Source organism: Oryx dammah, unplaced genomic scaffold, assembly GCF_014754425.2.
Source record: "Oryx dammah isolate SB20612 unplaced genomic scaffold, SCBI_Odam_1.1 HiC_scaffold_3, whole genome shotgun sequence".
Classification (NCBI taxonomy): Eukaryota; Metazoa; Chordata; class Mammalia; order Artiodactyla; family Bovidae; genus Oryx; species Oryx dammah.
In genome coordinates, this window is record NW_024070187.1 from 24,942,933 (window position 1) to 24,962,243 (window position 19,311).

Genomic DNA, 19,311 nt, shown 5'->3' on the forward strand with positions numbered 1-19,311 from the left:
CATTTCCTTCATTAGTTTTTCAATACGGTGACAAGTACCCTCTTCCTTCTTGTGAACCATACGGTAAAAGTGATTGTTTACAACTCTCTCACTCTTTAATATGGATCGCCTATGTTTTGTGAGTCTGGAATTTTAATCTTTATTTTTGCTGAGAATAACTACAGTATATATGCCCACACCATGTTGATTAAAACACCTTTGCTCCATTAGAGCTTGGGTCCCTGCATCTTTCTTTCTCTCTCTCTCTCTCTATTTCTGGCTAATTTCCTGGAATGCGAAAGCTGGCTGCATAACCCAGGAAATATTAGCCTCTCTCCTTCTTTCACTTTCTTATTGTCGACTCCGGACCACCAGGTTCTGGACCCTTAAAGGACCTCAACAAGTGGCGACCAGAACAGGAGCTTGGTACACGTAGCGGATTCGGACAGAGTGACCCCAGGGCCTATTGAGACCAGTAAGTACTAAGACACGGGTCAATCGACTGGAAAGCCCCCTCACTTTTCTACTTTACTTAAAGTTCAGGGACTTTCGGTTTCGCGCCAATGAGTAGAGGCTTGTCTTCAAACAATAGTTTAATATAATCCCTGGTGCATTGATAAAGACAGTTTTAATTTAGAAATTTGGCACCAGGTCAAAGAGAATGTTGAATGAGCCACCAGACAGGGAAAAAAATATTCCGATAGATTTCTGGAAAATTTTTCCTACAAGCTCTGCCCTGGCTGCTCCAAATCCTCCTCCTGTGCCAACAGGTGTGAATCTAAAAGTCTTTCCTTTACTAGGACCTAATGAAATTACCAACTGGATGGACGTGAGTCTGAGTGAACTCCAGGAGTTGGTGATGGACAGGGATCCCGGCCTGGCGTGCTGCGATTCATGGGGTCACAAAGAGCCGGATACGACTGAGCGACTGAACTGAATGAAATTTATGCTGATGTTTTAGCTAGATTAGAAGCTGCTATTTCCCGTACTGTAATCAGAGAAAAAGATAAAAGGCAACTAGAGAAATTACTTGCTTATGAAAATGCAAATCAGGAAAGTCAAAAGGCTATAGCTCCAATTCGTGAGACAGGGACTCTTATTGATTACTTGAATGCTTGTTACAATCTACCAGAGAAGGCAATAGCAACCCACTCCAGTACTCTTGCCTGGAGAATCCCAGGGACAGTGGAGCCCGGTGGGCTGCCATCTATGGGGTCGCACAGAGTCAGACACGACTGAAGCGACTTAGCAGCAGCAGTAGTTGCAATCTAAGATCAGAAACTCAAAAGATGTAAATGCTAGCTGAAACAATGGTTGCTGCCTTAAGAAAGGGAAATGAAGAATGCTTTACATGTGGAAATAAGAACCATTTAAAAGGGGACTTCCCTAAGAAAGCTAATTAAAAAAAAAAAACAAAAAAACCTCCAAAAATCTGCCCTGGCTACTGCTGACAGAGAAGAATGCATTGGGCCAAAGATTGTAAATCTAAATTTGACATTGAAAGAAAACCTATTCTGGAAAACTCTAAGCAGGGACCCCCCCAGGTCCCCTTCAACAAAAACCAGGGACAAATTCCATCTTTTCCCTGAAACCCTCAACATCTGGCAGTGTTGCCATCGATATACCAGCTTTGTTTTTAGATAATATGAAGTTAATGTGCTCTATTTAAATTCAAATTCATGTGAACTAAAAAATATTCAATATTAAATATAATGTTTATTTAAATATAAATATAATTTAAAAACAATTGTTTCCTAATCTAATTAAGTCATCAACATTATATAATACTTTTATTATGCCTAGGTTTAAGGTAAACTAAATTTGTCAACAAAAAGGTAACTCTTTAAATATATATAAATATATAAATGAAATGAAAACTTTTAGATAAACTCTATTAAAAATAATTATATTTTTAATAGAATAACTATTACTATAATCTAAAATAATCTCTTGGGATTGGGATAACTTAAATTTCTAGAGTTATATTAAACTAAATAATAAAAGTTTATTAAATAACTAGGTCATTTGCAAATAAAATAAGATTTTAAAACATTAATTACTGAACATTAACTTTCTCTTACAAAAAGTTTTTTACAGAAAAACTAAAGAGATTTTAAACTATTAATAAATATATTATATAATGTATGATATATTTATATGTATATATATAAATATATATAATAAATATATATTATAATAGGATATAATAAATATATTCACCAATCTATAAAATGATAATATACAAGACACTTCATAGTTGCTAAAAAAAGTAAGATATATGCTTTTAATAAAAAATATAAGATATGGCAAATAAAATGACAAATATAAAAATATAAAAAAAGGTTTATGACAAATAAAAGAGAAATTACAGGTGACTAAGGAACTTATAGATACACAGCTAGAATTAAAGCATATTGAGGAATCTTGTTCTCCTTGGAACTCTCCTATTTTTGTTATAAAAAAGAAATCTAGCAAATGGTGTCTTCTAGCAGACCTTAGAAAAGTTAATACATCTATAAAACCTCTGGGTGCATTACAACCAGTAAATCTCCAATGACCCTGGGAAGAAGGTCCCATGGTTGGACTTGCTTCCAGATTACCTCAATTTTGTGTTACTCTTGATTCATTTTAATCATAGTGCCTACAATTGGAAACAAATCAAATTTCATTTTACAAATATAATAAAATAGGGGGAATTGTCAGGAAGCATTTAACAGGAGGCTTCCTGTGTGCTGTTTTGAATCTATCAGGAATCCTCTGTTCCTTATTATTTTCTGAATATTCAGGAATTAAGAGGAGAGGCAAGCCTCTCCCAGGGCTGAGGGATCCAGGCATTTCCTTCATTAGTTTTTCAATATGGTGACAAGTACCCTCTTCCTTCTTGTGAACCATATGGTAAAAATGATTGTTTACAACTCTCTCGCTCTTTAATATGGATCGCCTATGTTTTGTAAGTCTGGAGTTTTAATCTTTATTTTTGCTGAGAATTACTACAGTATATATGCCCACACCATGTTGATTGAAACACGTTTGCTCCATCAGAGCTTGGGTCCCCCTGTGTTTCTTTCTTTCTTTCTCTCTCTCTCTCTCTCTCTCTCTCTCTATTTCTGGCTGATTTCCTGGAACACGAAAGCTGGCGGCGTAACCCAAGAAATATTAGCCTCTCCTTCTTTCACTTTCTCATCGTCGACTCCGGACCACCAGGTTCTGGTCCATTAAAGGACCTCAATAGCTTTTGATGAGAAGGAAAAGAGTCAAAAAGTAAATGATTTGCTATCCCCATGAATGCTTTTTCCAATTTTATATATAAACAGGTCATTTGATTCTTTGATTAGATTTGCTTGTTTGGTTTTTTTTGGAAGCCACTTTATTATTGACGTTTCCTTCTACAGAATTTAAAACCAGAGATTCTATTTCTAAACTGGTAACTGCTGCTGCTGCTAAGTTGCTTCACTTGCATCCGACTCTGTGCGACTCCATAGACAGCAGCCCACCAGGCTCCTCTGTCCCTGGGATTATCCAGGCAAGAATATTTGAGTGGGTTGCCATTTCCTTCTCCAATGCATGAAAGTGAAAAGTGAAAGTGAAGTTGCTCAGCTTGTATCCGACTCTTAGCGACCCCATGGACTGTAGCCCACCGGACTCCTCTGTCCACATGATCCTCCAGGCAAGAATACTGGAGTGGGTTGCCATTTCCTTCTCCAAAACTGGTAACTGACTACTTTCTAAAAAAAAAAATTAACATAGATCTACTTATAACCTATATCTTGCCTTTTGCAAGAAATGAATAAGGCATTTGAATTGCTCCAAGATGAAAATTGGTGTTTGTGTGTATGTGTGTACGTTTGTGTAATGAATCTCTGCATGATATCTTATACATATGACTCTTACATCCAAAATTTTATGAAAAATGAAAAGTCTCAGATCGAGTATAAAAGGGAGTGGTTGTAGGAAACCATGTAGATACAAGAGCTTTGATTCAGTTGTGAAGAACACTTTAAGCAGTCATTGTGTGACCCTGAAGTCAAAGTCAAGGGTTAGTAGGTCATGTCCGACTCTGTGCGACCCATGGACTGGAGCCTGCCAGGCTTCTCTGTCCATGGAATTCTCCAGGCAAGAATACTGGAGTGGGTTGGCATTCTTTCTCCGGGGGATCTTCCCAACCCAGGGATTAAACCCCAGTCTCTTGCACTACAGACAGATTCTTTACCACCTGAGCCGCCAGGGAAGCATGTGCCCCTAAGTGCCTTTGCCCATGCATCACTGTTGTCATCTAGAAAACGAGGATGATACCTCTCCCTTGAGAGTCAGGTATGAAGATCAAATGAGCAAATGAAAAGGAAAGACCAATGAACGAATGAATACTACAAAATTATGTTATAGTAAAATTTTCTTTGTGATTTGAGTACTGATATAAGTTAAATTACAGTACAACTTAAATAGCAACCTACTTATCACTAACACAATTTTGAAATGGTCTAAATTCCTCCAGAGAGTTATTTATTTACAAAGTACAATTTGTGCTGCTTTTACGGGTTTATTTTTAATCAATAGTTTATGATTTGATACTTCAAAAGTATTTCTCTTCAGCATACATTTACTAAACATTTAATAACAACACTGTGGTAAACGTACTGGAAAAAGAGATAAAAGTAACCACTGCCTTCAAGTCACTGATGGTTCAGTATTATAAGATACTCATAAAAAAAGAACTACAATATAGGGCTGGATGTGACATCTGCTCAGACAATCCAAAAGACTATAGATTCAAGGCATAGAGACCTCATTTCTGGCTGGAAGATTGGGGAAGCCCTCTGAGAGCAGGTCACTCCCAAGTTGGGCCTTGGGAGACTGTATAACTACAACATGAACAATGGGGTAAAAGACATTGTAGAAATTGGGACTGTGCATAAGAACCTATAAAAGAGAGAAAAAACCTTCCAGAGAGTAAGCAGGAAAACAATTGTTTTGCAAGGGGCAGATTGTGTTTGTATAGAGTAATGAGTGAGTTCAAAAGTCTTGACTGTAAAATATTTTCTGTGTAAACAAGAGTGCAAGAATGTTTACATTTAAAGGAACTGGGTTTTCCTAGCATGCTGTATTCCCTTTCCTGAATCTTCCTATATGATATTGCTATGCAGTATCACCTAGTGGTGACTGATATAAACTAACAGTAAGTTTGGTTGAAATTATTAAAGTGTGCTTGGTATACTGACTAAAATCAGTCAGTCACAAAGCATCTGAAAAACAGTGTTGGAGTGTTTGACCTTGAAGCCACTTTCTAGCTCAATAAGTCCATCCGTGCATCTCTGTACATTGAGTGCAGAGCTGATGAGACTAGGGTTATGGGTTCTGAAACAACATGACCCAAATAATTTTTATAGAACTCTGAAACTGACCCTTAAATAGGTCTCCTTTAAAATTCTTTAGCTGAATAGTTCACTCCTATCCACAGGCAATATTCAAATAAAAGTATCCTATTGGTCATTAGTAGTAAGAGAGTACCAAAATTCACCCATCATTAGCCTAGGAAAACAATAGTTCCTACATTATTGATGGTGGACTGAAGCTTCATGTTGATAAGAAAAGATAAGCATGCTGAGAATTTAAAACTTACATTCTTCTCCATTTGAAGCATGAGGCAAATGCAATGTTACATACAATGTTGCATCCAAGAAAATTTAATCTGAAAATTAACACATAGATTTTCAAGCATTTTAAATTTAGTGTTCTCTAAAAATTTAAAGACCAATGTCACTATATTGTGGGTGAAAATGCAAAAGTTGAATCTAATTTCTTGCTATTGCTTTTCTGTCACTAAGTTGTGTCTGACTTTTGCTACCCCAAAGACTGCAGCATGCCAGGCTTCCCTGCCCGTCACTATCTTCCTGAGTTTGCTCAAACTCATGTCAACTGAGTCAGTGATGTTACCCAACAATCAAATCCTCTGTTGTCCCCTTCTCCTCCTGCCCTCAGTCTTTCCCAGTATAAGGATCTTTTCAATAAGTCAGCAACTGGTGGCAAAAAATTGGAGCTTCAGCTTCATATGTCTTTCCAATGAATATTCAGGGTTGATATCCTTTAAGATTAACTAGTTTGATCTCCTTGCTGTCCAAGGGACTCTCAAGAGTCTTCTCCAGCACAACAGTTTGAAAGCATCAATTCACTGGTACTCAGCATTCTTTATGGTACAAATCTCACATCTGTTTGTGACTACTGGGAAAACCATAGCTTTGACAACATGGACCTTCATCGGGAAAGTGATGTCTCTGCTTTTTAATATGATGCCTTAAGCCTGGTGTGCTGCAGTCCTTGGGGTCACAAAAGTCAGACACAACTTAGCGACTGAACAGCAACAACAACAAGAACAAGAAATAAGATTCACCTTTTCATTTTCACCTACAATATGGTGACGTTGGTCTTTAAATTTTTTGAGAACACTAAATTTAAAATGCTTGAAAATCTGTTATTTAACTTTCAGTTTATATTTTCTTGCATACATCATCGTATGAAACATTGCATTAGCCTCATGCTTCAAATGGAGAAGAATGTAAGTTTTAAACCTAATATGGTGTCTAGGTTTGTCATCATATTAAATGTGAAATGGGAAAGACTAGAGATTTCTTCAAGAAAATTAGGGATATCAGGAGACCATTTCATGCAAAGATGGGCACAATAAAAGATACAAATGGCAAGGACCAAACAGAAGTAGAAAATATTAAGAAGAGGTGGCAAGAATACACAGAAGAACTATACAAAAAAGATCTTAATGACCCAGATAATCATGATGGTATGATCACTCACCTATAGCCAGACATCATGGAGAGTGAAGTCAAGTAGGCCTTAGGAAGCATCACTATGAACAAAGCTGGTGGAGGTGATGGAATTCTATTTGAGCTATTTCAAATCCTAAAAGATGATGCTGTGAAAGTGCTGCGCTCAATATGCCAGCAAATTTAGAAAAGTCAGCAATGGCCACAGGACTGGAAAAGGTCAGTTTTCATTCCAATCCCAAAGAAAGGCAATGTCAAAGAATGTTCAAACTACCCCACAATTACTCTCATCTCACACATTAGCAAAGTAATACTGAAAATTCTCTAAGCTAGGCTTCAACAATATATGAACCAAGAACTACCAGATGTTCAAGTTGGATTTAGAAAAGGTGGAGGAACAAGAGATCAAGTTGCCAACATCCATTGGATCATCAAAAAAGCAAAAGAATTCGAGAAAAATATCTATGTCTGCTTCATTGACTATGCTAAAGCCTTTAACTGTGTGAATCACAACAAACTGTGGAAAAATCTTCAAGAGATAGGAATACCAGACAACCTGACCTGCCTCCTGAGAAATCTGTATGCAGATCAAGAAACAACAGTTAAAACTGGACATGGAACAACAGACTGGTTCCAAATCAGAAAAGGAGTACGTCAAGTCTGTATATTGTCACCCTGCTTATTTAACTTATATGCAGAGTATATCTTGAGAAATGCTGGGCTGGATGAAATACAAGCTGGAATCAAGATTGCTGGGAGAAATATCAATAACCTCAGATATGCAGATGACACCACCCTTATGGCAGAAAGTGAAGAAGAACTAAAGACATTTTGTGAAGGTGAAAGAGGAGAGTGAAAACCTGTCTTAAAAATCAACATTCAAGAAATGAAGATCATGGCATCTGGTCCCATCATTTCATGGCGAATAGTTGGGGAAAAATGAAAACAGTGGCAAATTTTATTTTCTTGAGCTCCAAAATCACTGCAGATGGTGACAACCTCCATGAAATTAAAAGATGCTTATTCCTTAGAAGAAAAGCTATGACAAGCCTAGACAGCATATTAAGAAGCAGAGGTATTACTTTCCTGACAAAAGCCCATCTAGTCAAAGCTATGGTTTTTCCAGTAGTCATGTATGGATGTGAGGGTTGGACCATAAGGAAAGCTGAGTGCTGAAGAATTGATGCTTTTGAATTGTGGTGTTGGAGAAGACTCTTGAGAGTCTCTTGGTCTTCGAGGAGATTAAACCAGACAATCCTAAAGGAAATCAGTCCTGAATATCCATTGGAAAGACTGATGTTGAAGCTAAAGCTCCAATACTTTGGCCCCCTGATGTAAAGAACTGAGTCACTGGAAAAGACCCTGATGCTGGGAAAGACTGGATTGCATCACCAACTCAATGGACATGAGCTTGAGCAAGCCCTGGGATTTGGTGATGGACAGGGAAGCCTGGCAAGCTGCAGTCCATGGGATCACACACAGTCAGACATGACTGAGCATTAGAACCAAAGTGAACTGAGGTTTGTCATAGCTTTTCTTTCAAGGATCAAGTGTCCTTTAGTTTTGTGGCTGCAGTCACCATCCACAGTGATTTTGGAGACCGAGAAAATAAAATTTACCACTGTTTCCATTTTTTCCCGATTGATTTGCCATGAAGAGATAGGACCAGATGCCATGATCCTCTTTTTTTGAATGTTGAGTTTTAAGCCAGCTTTTTCACTCTCCTCTTTCACCTTCATCAAGAGGTCTTTAGTTCCTCTTCACTTTCTGCCATTAGGGTGGTATCATCTGCATATCTGAAGTTGTTCATATTCCTCCTGGCATCTTGGTTCCAGCCTGTGATTCATCCAGCCCGGCATTTGGTGGCTCAGAGGATAAAGCATCTGCCTGCAAAGCAGGAGACCCGGGTTAGATCCCTGGGTTGGGAAGATCCCCTGGAGAAGGAAATGGCAACCCACTCCAGTATTCTTGCCTGGAGAATCCCATGGACAGAGGAGCCTGGCGGGCTACAGTCCACAGGGTCACAGAGTCGGACATGACTGAGTGACTTCACACACACACACACACACACACACTCCACATATAAGATAAATAAGCAGGGTAACAATATACAGCCTTGATGAACTCCTTTCCCAATTTGGAACCATTCGGTTGTTCCATGTCCAGTTCTAACTGTTGCTTCTTCTTGACCTGCATCCAGGTTTCTCAGGAGGCAGGTAAAGTGGTCTGGTATTCCCATCTCTTGAAGAATTTTCCACAGCCTGTTGTGATCCACACAGTCAAAGGGTTTAGAGCAGACAATGAAGCAGAAGTAGATGTTTTTCTGAAATTCTCTTATTTTTTTTATGATCCAACAGATGTTGGCAATTTGATTTCTGGTTCATCTGCCTTTTCTAAATCAAGCTTGTATGTCTGGAAGTTTTTGGATCATGTACTCTTGAAGCCTAACTTGAAGGATTTTGAGAATTATCTTCCTAGCATATGAAATGAGTACAATTGTGCGGTCATTTGAATATTCTTTGTCACTGCTCTTCTTTGGGATTGGAATGAAAACTGACCTTTTCCAGTCCTGCGGCCACTGCCAAGTTTTCCAAATTTGCTGGCATATTGAGTGCAGCACTTTCACAGCATTATCTTTTAGAATTTGAAATAGTTCAAATGAAATTTTGTCACCTCCACTAGCTTTGCTTGCAGTAAGGTTTCCTCAGGCCCACTTGATTTCATATTCCAGAATGTCTGGCTCTAGGTGAGTGATCACACCATCATGGTTATTGGATCATTAAGACCTTTTTATATAGTTCTTCTGTGTATTCGTGTCACTTTTTCTTTATCTCTTCTGCTTCTATTAGGTCCTTGCCATTTCTGTCCTTTATTGTGCCCATCTTTGCATGAAATGTTCCCTTGATATCTTTAATTTTCTTGAAGAGATCTCTAGTCATTCCCATTCTATTTTTTTCCTCATTTTGTTTGATCTGTTCACTTAAGAAGACTTTCTTATCTCTCCTTGCTATTCTTTGGAACTCTGCATTCAGATGGATATATCTTTCTTTTTCTCTTTTCCCTTTCACTTCTCTTTTCTCAGCTATTTATAAGGCCTCCTCAACCATTTTGCCTTCTTGCATTTCTTTTTCTTTGGGGTGATTTTGGTCCCTGCCTCCTATACAATGTTATGAACCTCCATCCACAGTTCTTCAGGCAATCTGTCTAAAAGATCTAACCCCTTGAATCTATTTGTCACTTTTACTGTATAATTATAAGGGATTTTATTTAGGTCATACTGAATTTAGGAGTTCCCCCTACTTTCTTCAGTTTAAGCCTGAATTTTGCAAAAATGAGTTCATGATCTGAGCCATGGTCAGCTCCTGGTCTTACTTTTGCTGACTGTATAGAGTTTCTCCACCTTTAGCTGCAAAGAATACAGTCAGCTTGATTTCAGTAATGACCATCTGAGATGTCCATGTGTAGAGTCATCTCTTCTGTTGTTGGAAGAGGGTGTTTGTTATGATCAGTGTGTTCTCCTGGCAAAACTCTGTTAGCCTTTGCCCTGCTTCATTTTGTGCTCCAAGATCAAACTTGCCTGTTACTCCAGGTTATCTCTGGACTTCCTATATTTGCATTCCAATCCCCTGTGATGAAAAGGGCATATATTTTTGGTGTCAGTTCTAGAAGGTCTTGTAGGCCTTCATAGAACTGTTCTGCTTCAGCCTCTTCGGCATTAGTGGTTGGGGCATAGGTTTGGATTACTGTGATATTGAATGCTTTGCCTTGGAAATGAACCGAGATGAAATAGGCATTCATGGTAATTTGATGGAGAACATGCCATTACTGCTGAAGTGGCCACGTTTGCAGAGTTTACAAGCACACAAAAAGGTCAGAAAAGTTGCCATTTCTGTTCTTCACATTAAATATAACAAACAGATAGTAGCTATAAAGAAGCCATAGGTATTAATTTAATATAGTCATCTTACCTACCTTGAAACCTTACTTCAGACTTTGACCCTAGAAAAATGGTAGTTTTTCCCCAACTTATTCACAAAGTCCTCAAGCAATTTACATTACTTAATTGGAGTATGAGGAAATGTTACTTTTCTTTACATTTTCTTTTTTGAAATTGGCTTAATAATTATCTATGATTTAGCAACATCAGACTTTGGTACCAAACATTAAAATAAATAACATTACTCTTTGTAGTATTAACAGTGCATGTGATAATAGAACAAAACAGACTGCAAAGAAACTGACATGAACCTTCCTGAGAAAAATCAAATACAGACCAGCTCTGGTTGTTATACAGATTCCTGGACTAGAATATTATTAACCTTTCCCAATCTCACTATCAGAAGCCATTTGTAGAACCTTTCTGCAAAGGGACCTATTGAATTTAGCTTTGTTCGGGTATGGACAGAGGTAATTTCTGAGATTATTTGGGTGTCACCTTCATTCATTGGGGAAGAAAATCAAGGACAAGGGAAGCTCAGTGTAGAGACTTACTAGAATCCCATAGCCAATTGCCAGCTGAGTAAATTTGGCATTCTCACCACTCCTTTCTCTACATGAATCTTTCATGTTAACCTCACATCTTTTCATTTCATTCCTTGTGCCTCAATTACATTGAACTTTTTTCAGTCTTCCCCGAGTTCCTGTTCTTCAAAAGATATCAGAGTCCTTGTCTGTGATCCTTCACACTCAGCCATACCCAAACCCCATCCCCACCAAACTCTATGTTCCTAACTTCCAGCCATTGTCCAAATCTCATTATAGCAAGACCTTTCAGTTCAGTTCAGTTCAGTTCAGTCGCTCAGTTGTTTCCGACTCTGCAACCCCGTGAATTGCAGCACACCAGGCCTCGCTGTCCAACACCAACTCCTGGAGTTCACAAAAACTCATGTCCATAGAGTCAGTGATGCCATCCAGCCATCTCAGCCTCTGTCATCCCCTTCTCCTCCTGCCCCCAATCCCTCCCAGCATAGGGGTCTTTTCCAATGAGTCAATTCTTCGCATCAGGTGGCCAAAGTACTGGAGTTACAGCTTCAGCATCAGACTTCCAGTGAACACCCAGGACTGATCTCCTTTAGGATGGACTGGTTGGATCTCCTTGCAGTCCAAGGGACACTCAAGAGTCTTCTCCAACACCACAGTTCAAAAGCATCAATTCTTCAGCGCTCAGCTTTCTTCACAATCCAGCTCTCACATCCATCCATGACCACTGGAAAAACCATAGCCTTGACTAGATGAACATTGGCAAAGTAATGTCTCTGCTTTTTAAATATGCTATTTAGGTTGGTCATAACTTTCCTTCCAAGCAGCAAGCGTCTTTTAATTTCATGGCTGTAGTCACCATCTGCAGTGATTTTGGAGCCCCCAGAAATAAAGTCTGACACTGTTTCCACTGTTTCCCCATCTATTTCCCATGAAGTGATCCGACCAGATGCATGATCTTCGTTTTCTGAAAGTTGAGATTTAGGTTAACTTTTTCACTCTCCTCTTTCACTTTCATCAAGAGGCTTTTTAGCTCCTCTTCACTTTCTGCCATCAGAGTGGTGTCATCTGCATATCTGAGGTGATTGATATTTCTCCCGGCAATCTTGATTCCAGTTTGTGCTTCCTCCAGTCCAGCGTTTCTCATGATGTACTCTGCATAGAAGTTAAGTAAGCAGGGTGACAATATACAGCCTTGATGTACTCCTTTTCCTATTTGGAACCAGTCTGTCGTTCCATGTCCAGTTCTAACTGTTGCTTCCTGACCTGCATACAGGTTTCTCAAGAGGCAGGTCAGGTGGTCTGGTATTCCCATCTCTTGAAGAATTTTCCACAGTTTATTGTGATCCACACAGTCAAAGGCTTTGGCATAGTCAATAAAGCAGAAATAAATATTTTTCTGAAACTCTCTTGCTTTTTCGATCCAGCGGATGTTGGCAATTTGATCTCTGGTTCTTCTGCCTTTTCTAAATCCAGCTTGAACATCAGGAAGTTCACAGTTCACGTATTGCTGAAGCCTAACTTGGAGAATTTTGAGCATTACTTTACTAGCATGTGAGATGAGTGCAATTGTGCAGTAGTTTGAACATTCTTTTGCATTGCCTTTCTTTGGGATTGGAATGAAAACGGACCTTTTCCAGTCCTGTGGCCACTGCTGAGTTTTCCAAATTTGCTAGCATATTGAGTGCAGCACTTTCACAGCATCATCTTTCAGGATTTGAAAAAGCTCAACTGGAATTCCATCGCCTCCACTAGCTTTGTTCGTAGTGATGCTTCCTAAGTCCCACTTGACTTCACATTCCAGGATGGCTGGCTCTAGGTGAGTGATCTTACCATTGTGATTATCTGGTCATGAAGATCTTTTTTGTACAGTTCTTCTGTATATTCTTGCCACCTCTTCTTAATATCTTCTGCTTCTGTTAGGTCCATACCATTTCTGTCCTTTATTGAGCCCATCTTTTCATGAAATATTCCCTTAGTATCTCTAATTTTCTTGAAGAGATCTCTAGTCTTTCCCATTCTGTTGTTTTCTTCTCTTTCTGTGCATTGATTGCTGAGGAAGTTTTTCTTATCTCTCCTTGCTATTCTTTCGAACTCTGCATTCAAATGGGAATATCTTTCCTTTTCTCCTTTGCTTTTCACTTCTCTTCTTTTCACAGCTATTTGTAAGGCCTCCCCAGACAGCCATTTTGCTTTTTTGCCTTTCTTTTCCATAGGGATGGTCATGATCCCTGTCTCCTGTACAATGATACAAAACTTGTCCATAGTTCTTCAGGCACTCTGTCTATCAGATCTAGTGCCTTAAATCTATTTCTCACTTCCACTGTATAATCATAAGGGATTTGATTTAGGTCATACCTGAATGGTCTAGTGGTTTTCCTTACTTTCTTCAATTTAAGTCTGAATTTGGCAATAAGGAGTTCATGATCTGAGCCACAGTCAGTTCCCAGTCTTGTTTTTGCTGACTGTATAGAGCTTATCCATCTTTGTCCTCAAAGAATATAATCCATCTGATTTCAGTGTTGACCATATAGTGATGTCCATGTGTAGAGTCTTCTCTTGTGTTGTTGGAAGAGGGTGTTTACTATGACCAGTGCATTCTCTTGGCAAAACTCTATTAGCCTTGGGCTCCCAGAAATATAGATTACCTATACTTCCTCTCTCTTTCTATTGCATCCTCTACTCCCTCCATTATACCATGTCAAACACTGTATTGTAATTGTCTGATTTTTTGTTCACACTATGAGACTGTGGACTCTGAATATCATGTTCATCATCATTACCCCAGCATCAAATGAATGCCTGAAATATAAGAGTGGCTTCTGACAAAGAAAAACAGAAAAAAAGACACAAATTATCAATAATAAGGAATCAGAGTATATTACTACAGACACTGCAAACATCAAAAGACTAATAAGGGAATACAAACGGTTCTGTGGCTCAGCTGGTAAAGAATACACTTGCAATGAGGGAGACATGGGTTCCATCCTTGGGTTGGGAAGATCCCCTGAAGAAGGGAAAAGCTACCTACCTCAGTATCCTGGCCTGGAGAATTCCATGGAATATATAGTCCATGGGGTCTCAAAGAGTCAGACACAACTGAGCAACTTGCACTTTCACACTTTGTTAGCAATTCTATACACATAAATTTGACAAATTAGATGAAATGGAGTAATTGCTCAAAGACTGCAGACTAACATGCAAAACAGATCATTTACATATTCTTGCCTGGAAAATCCTCTGGACAGAGGTGGAAAATCCTCTGGACAGAGGAGCCTGGTGGGCTAGAATCCATGGGGTTGCAAGAGTCAGACACAACTTAGAGACTAAACCAAACCAACCAACCAACAAATACAAAGGTAATTAAATTCACAGTTTTAAACATCCCAAAATAGAAATGTCTAGACCCAGATGGTCTCATTAAAGAATTCAACCAAACATTTAAGGAATTAATATCAATTCTATACAATCACTCCCAGAAAATAGAAGTGGAGGAAATAATTTTATATTATTATTACTATGAAACCAAAATCAGACAAAGGCAGTGCAAAGAAAGAAAACTAATACACCAAGTAGAATTTATTCCAGATATGTAAAGCTGGTTCAATATTTGAAAAATAATCAATATAATCCACTGTAATCTCACAGGCTAAGTAAGAAGATCATGTGCTCATTTTATGACACAGAAAGAGCATTTAATCTTCTTCTCTTCCCTTCTAGCTAAAACCTGCCTACTGGTTTACCTTTCATTGGGAATGTGTTTCCTTTTCCTCATGTTCATCAGGGTTCTGGTCAAGTCTCTTAATCCACATACAGACATTTGCTCAAATTCAAATCCTGATTGTTAGGCTTCTTAACCAAATTGGTTTCAATTTCTCTGAGTAACCAGCTCAGCATACCAAGAGGTGTGGAGCTTATGCTAAACTCCTAGATAAAACTAGTTAGTAACATCCTAATTCCTCAAGAATGGGATACATGCTTGGAAAACCAATGAATTACTCAAATTTAGACTCATAGATACCATATCTGCATGGGAAAAACACCACAGACACAATTTTATACATGTTAATAGAAATTTTAAACTTGGACATTTAGAAGACCAAATTTAAAATTCAACAGAATGGATACTAAGAGGGGAACCTCATGACTAAGAGAAGAAAAACTTTGCACAATTTCACCTTTTGTGCTTGTGCACTGAGCTAAATCTTTTTCATAGTATAATTAGGAACTTCCATCAAGGATCAGGAAAATCTGTTTCCAGTTATGAGGTGTATTAATTTCCTGATTAATACACAAAGGTCAGGACTCAGCCTCTTGATCAAACAGTGACCTCTACTCCCTTGGACTTTGAAAGTTGTAACCAGAATCTCCTTTTCTCAGTGTATTCATCTGTGGCCAGAAGAACACAAGAGAAAATCAGCATGAGCACTACAGGGAAAGTAAGTATAGTATTCTTTTTATGTCATAGCATAAATGTGTCAACCTGTGTGCTTGTCTATTTACCAACACCTGGAGAAGGACATGGCAACCCACTCCAGTGTTCTTGCCTGGAGAATCCCAGGGACGGCGGAGCCTGGTAGGCTGCCGTCTATGGGGTTGCACAGAGTCAGACACGACTGAAGCGACTTAGCAGCATTACTCAACTACTCTCTATACTCCTAAAGGTGGAAGACAATCTTAATCTTAATATCTCTCCTTCTCCTTCCCCTTGTCTTTTATTCTTTTTATGTGCCTTGCCTTTCTTCGTTTTTTTTTTTTTTCAGTTCTTTAATAGGCAATATATCAAGCCGTATATCAAACTCTCCAAAGTTAAAGATATATCCCCTCCTTAAAGGATCTCATAAAGAGACATAGTAACTACGAAAGAGAGTCCAAGGGTAGTGAAATAGAGAGGGGCATCGCCCCTAATCTTGCCTGGCTTCCCAGAGAAAGTGACATATAAGAGAAAACTTACAGATGTAAGAATTCACCAGGTAAAGGAGGAGGCAGTTGTGCAGGTAGATGAAACATGAGGAAAAACAGAAGAAAATTATCCAGAATTTCTCTGTTGTTCCTGAGGGCAGGAAATGACTAGAAGTAAGGTTGGAAGACTGACAAGAAGATCATGGAAAGCTTTGTAGATCACATCAACAGATCCTGACAAACAACTAGTGACAATATCATTTTTAGGTAGGGAATTAGCATGATAAGGATTATAATTCAGGGCTTCTCTGTGGCTCAGACAGTAAAGAATCTGCCTGCAATCGGGAGACCTGGGTTCAATTCAGGTCTGGGTTAAGAAGATCCCTGGAGTGGGGCATGGAAACCCACTCCAGTATTCTTGCCTGGAGAATCCCCATGGACAGAGGAGCTTGGTGGACTACAGTGCATGGGGTCACAAAGAGTCAGATACAACTGAGTGGCTAAGCACAGCAGTGCTATAAAAGATGGACTTCAAGGTGATGAACTAAGCCAGGTGAAAGACAATGAGGACTGGACCACACAGTAGCAGCAGAAATGGAGAAGAGGGGTCAGATCACAGAAATTTTTAGATTGTGGAGGTTGAGGGAAAGAGACAAATCAAGGCTCTTTCTAGGTTTATTTCTTGTATTATTGAATAGATTATATGGCAACTCATTGAAACAGAGAAAGCAGAGGAAAGAACAAATTGTGTGCTGTGTCCACCACTGGTCAAGGGAAGGGGGGTGGTGGAAGAAAGAAAGAACAGTGTCTTCATGTTTTATCATGTTGAAGTTGAGATACCTGTAGGACAGTCCAAAGGGTTGCAAAGAATTGGACATGACTGAACAACTAAGCACAGTACAATCAAATAGCCAATGAATAGAATCCAAAGCTTAGTAACAAGTCTGTTACAAAGGTCATCTATATAAAAGTAATCATTGATTCTATATAAACTAGGTGAAATCACATAGGATAATAATTTATAGTGAGAAAGATGATGGGCTGAAATCAGAACCCTTGAAGGACTACCTTACCACCAACAACCTCTTCAATCTCAGTCTGCCAGTGACTACCACCATTTGATGAAATGCCACAATTAGATGGTCTCCATTCCTGCCTGCACCCCAAAACTGATTCTCTCCATACCTAGGATTACAAATAACTCTCACACTGCAATGTCATTTCTACCCTGAAACTGAACAACTTCGTTCATCATAAGATCAAAAGTATGACATCTATCCCCTTGGTTGTGTAGCAGTATGTAAATATGGTTAGAATTGCAAGACTGATTTGAATACAGAGACTGATAGTACAGGAAGAGTTGAGGTCAAGAGGCTACATTCTGAGTATATTTAAGCAATGATTTCTTCCTTTTTTTTTTTTTTTAATCTAGGCTTGAGTGTGAAAGAATTGGATTCAACCTTCTAATAATCATTAATATAGGAATTCTCTAACTCCCAAGCCTAAAGAGTTTCCCTTTCTGCCTCCATATTCTTCTTCCCAGGTTATCAGGTGCAGAGCAGCCATAGTCTGGAAGCCTGGTGGATCATTTTCCATTGAGGAGGTAGAAGTGGCCCCACCAAAGGCAAAAGAAGTTCGCATAAAGGTAAAAAAAAAAAAATCCACAATATTTCCACACCAAACTCAGAGCGGTTCACTGTAGGTGATACATTCTTTTCACTATGTTCAATTCAGAAAGAAAACTATACGCTCTCCTATTTTTTTTTTTTTATTAAACATTTCCATTAGTCTTCAAATCTAAACAGAGAATCAGTTAGGAAGGTATAGCATAGGCTACATACCCAATGGACACTTATTTGTAACTATGACTAATTAAAAGAAGTTTCTACCCACAAACCATACTTTAATCTGTACTTTCAATTTTCTTTATGATATTCTTCATGATATTTAAGTTACCCTGAAACAGTCCTCCCCCTATATCTGCAGGGGATTGGTACCAAGACTCCTCCACTCCATACCAAAATCCTAGGAGGCTCAAATTCCTTATGTAAAATGGTGTGGTATTTGCATATACATTTTCCTGTATATTTTAAATCACCTCTGCTAAGTCACTTCAGTTGTGTCCGACTCTTTGCGACCCTATAGGCTGTAGTCCACCAGTCTCCTCTGTCCATAGGATTCTCCGTGTAAGAATAGTGGAATGGGTTGTTGTGCCCTCCTCCAGGGGATCTTCCTGACCCAGGGGTCAAACCCACATCTCTTACATCTCCTGCACTGGCAGAAGGATTCTTTACCACTAGCGCCTAGGTTACTTAAAAATACCTAATACAAGATAAATGCTATACGAATTGTTGTAAATACAATGTAAATGAAATGTAAGTAGTTGCCAGTATGCAGCAAATTCAAGTTTTGTTCGGGCAACTTTCTGGATTTTTTAAAAATAATTTCAATCCCTTATTGGTTGAATCCATGGATGAAAAACCCATGGATAAGAAGGATTGACTGTATGTTTTATGAAATTTTGTTTGATTATAGATAAATCAAGACTCAGTCTTTGGAATTCAGATTAGAGCTGGAAGAGGCTTACAGATACCTGTTATTTTAAAAATAAGATTGAAATCAATAATGTATAGGACTGTTCTAGCGGTTAAATAAGAACAGAGACTTCAACTGCTTTTCTCAACCTTGCTTATATGTCTGGAATCATTTGGGAGCTTTGGAAAATGCTGAAAACTGAATCCCACCCTTAGACATTTTGAATTTGTGATTTATCTGGTGTGGAGAGCAGTCTGATTGGGCTTCCCAAGGGGCACTAGTGGTAAAGAACACTCCTGCCGAGCAGGAGACCTAGGTTTGATCCCTGAGTTGGGAAGATTCCCTGGAGGAGGGCATGGCAATCCACTCAGTATTCTTGCCTGGAGAATCCCCTGGACAGAGGAGTTTGGCAGGCTACAGTGCATAGGGTTACACAACTGAAGCAGCTTAGCATGCACACAGGCTGATCATTAGAGTTTTAAAATCTCCCCTAGGTGATTCTAATGAGAGGCTACCAGCCCAGAAGGTAGCTCACCTGACTTCTAGTTTAGTTTCTTTTGAATTTTCACTATTTAATGTTAGTAATGATGAATAAATATTATTTATTAATGGATCACAGAGAGATCATCATTCTCTAAGTTAC

General features: G+C 38.7%; 1 protein-coding gene across 3 annotated transcripts in view; it reads left to right on the top strand.

Moving 5' to 3' along the window:
* The first annotated feature begins 287 nt into the window (after window positions 1–287).
* LOC120861908 (alcohol dehydrogenase 6-like) overlaps window positions 288–19,311 on the top strand; it is a 30,241-nt gene continuing 11,217 nt past the window's right edge. Inside the window, exons 1-3 of one of the 3 annotated variants that reach the window (XM_040237805.1) lie at window positions 349–454; window positions 15,612–15,670; window positions 17,677–17,778. In XM_040237805.1, coding sequence (XP_040093739.1) covers window position 454; window positions 15,612–15,670; window positions 17,677–17,778 — 162 coding nt within the window. In that variant the 5' untranslated portion in view covers window positions 349–453. Of the gene's footprint in view, window positions 455–15,456; window positions 15,671–17,676; window positions 17,779–19,311 lie in introns of all 3 variants that reach the window. The other 2 variants (XM_040237806.1, XM_040237807.1) reach the window with 2 other exon arrangements.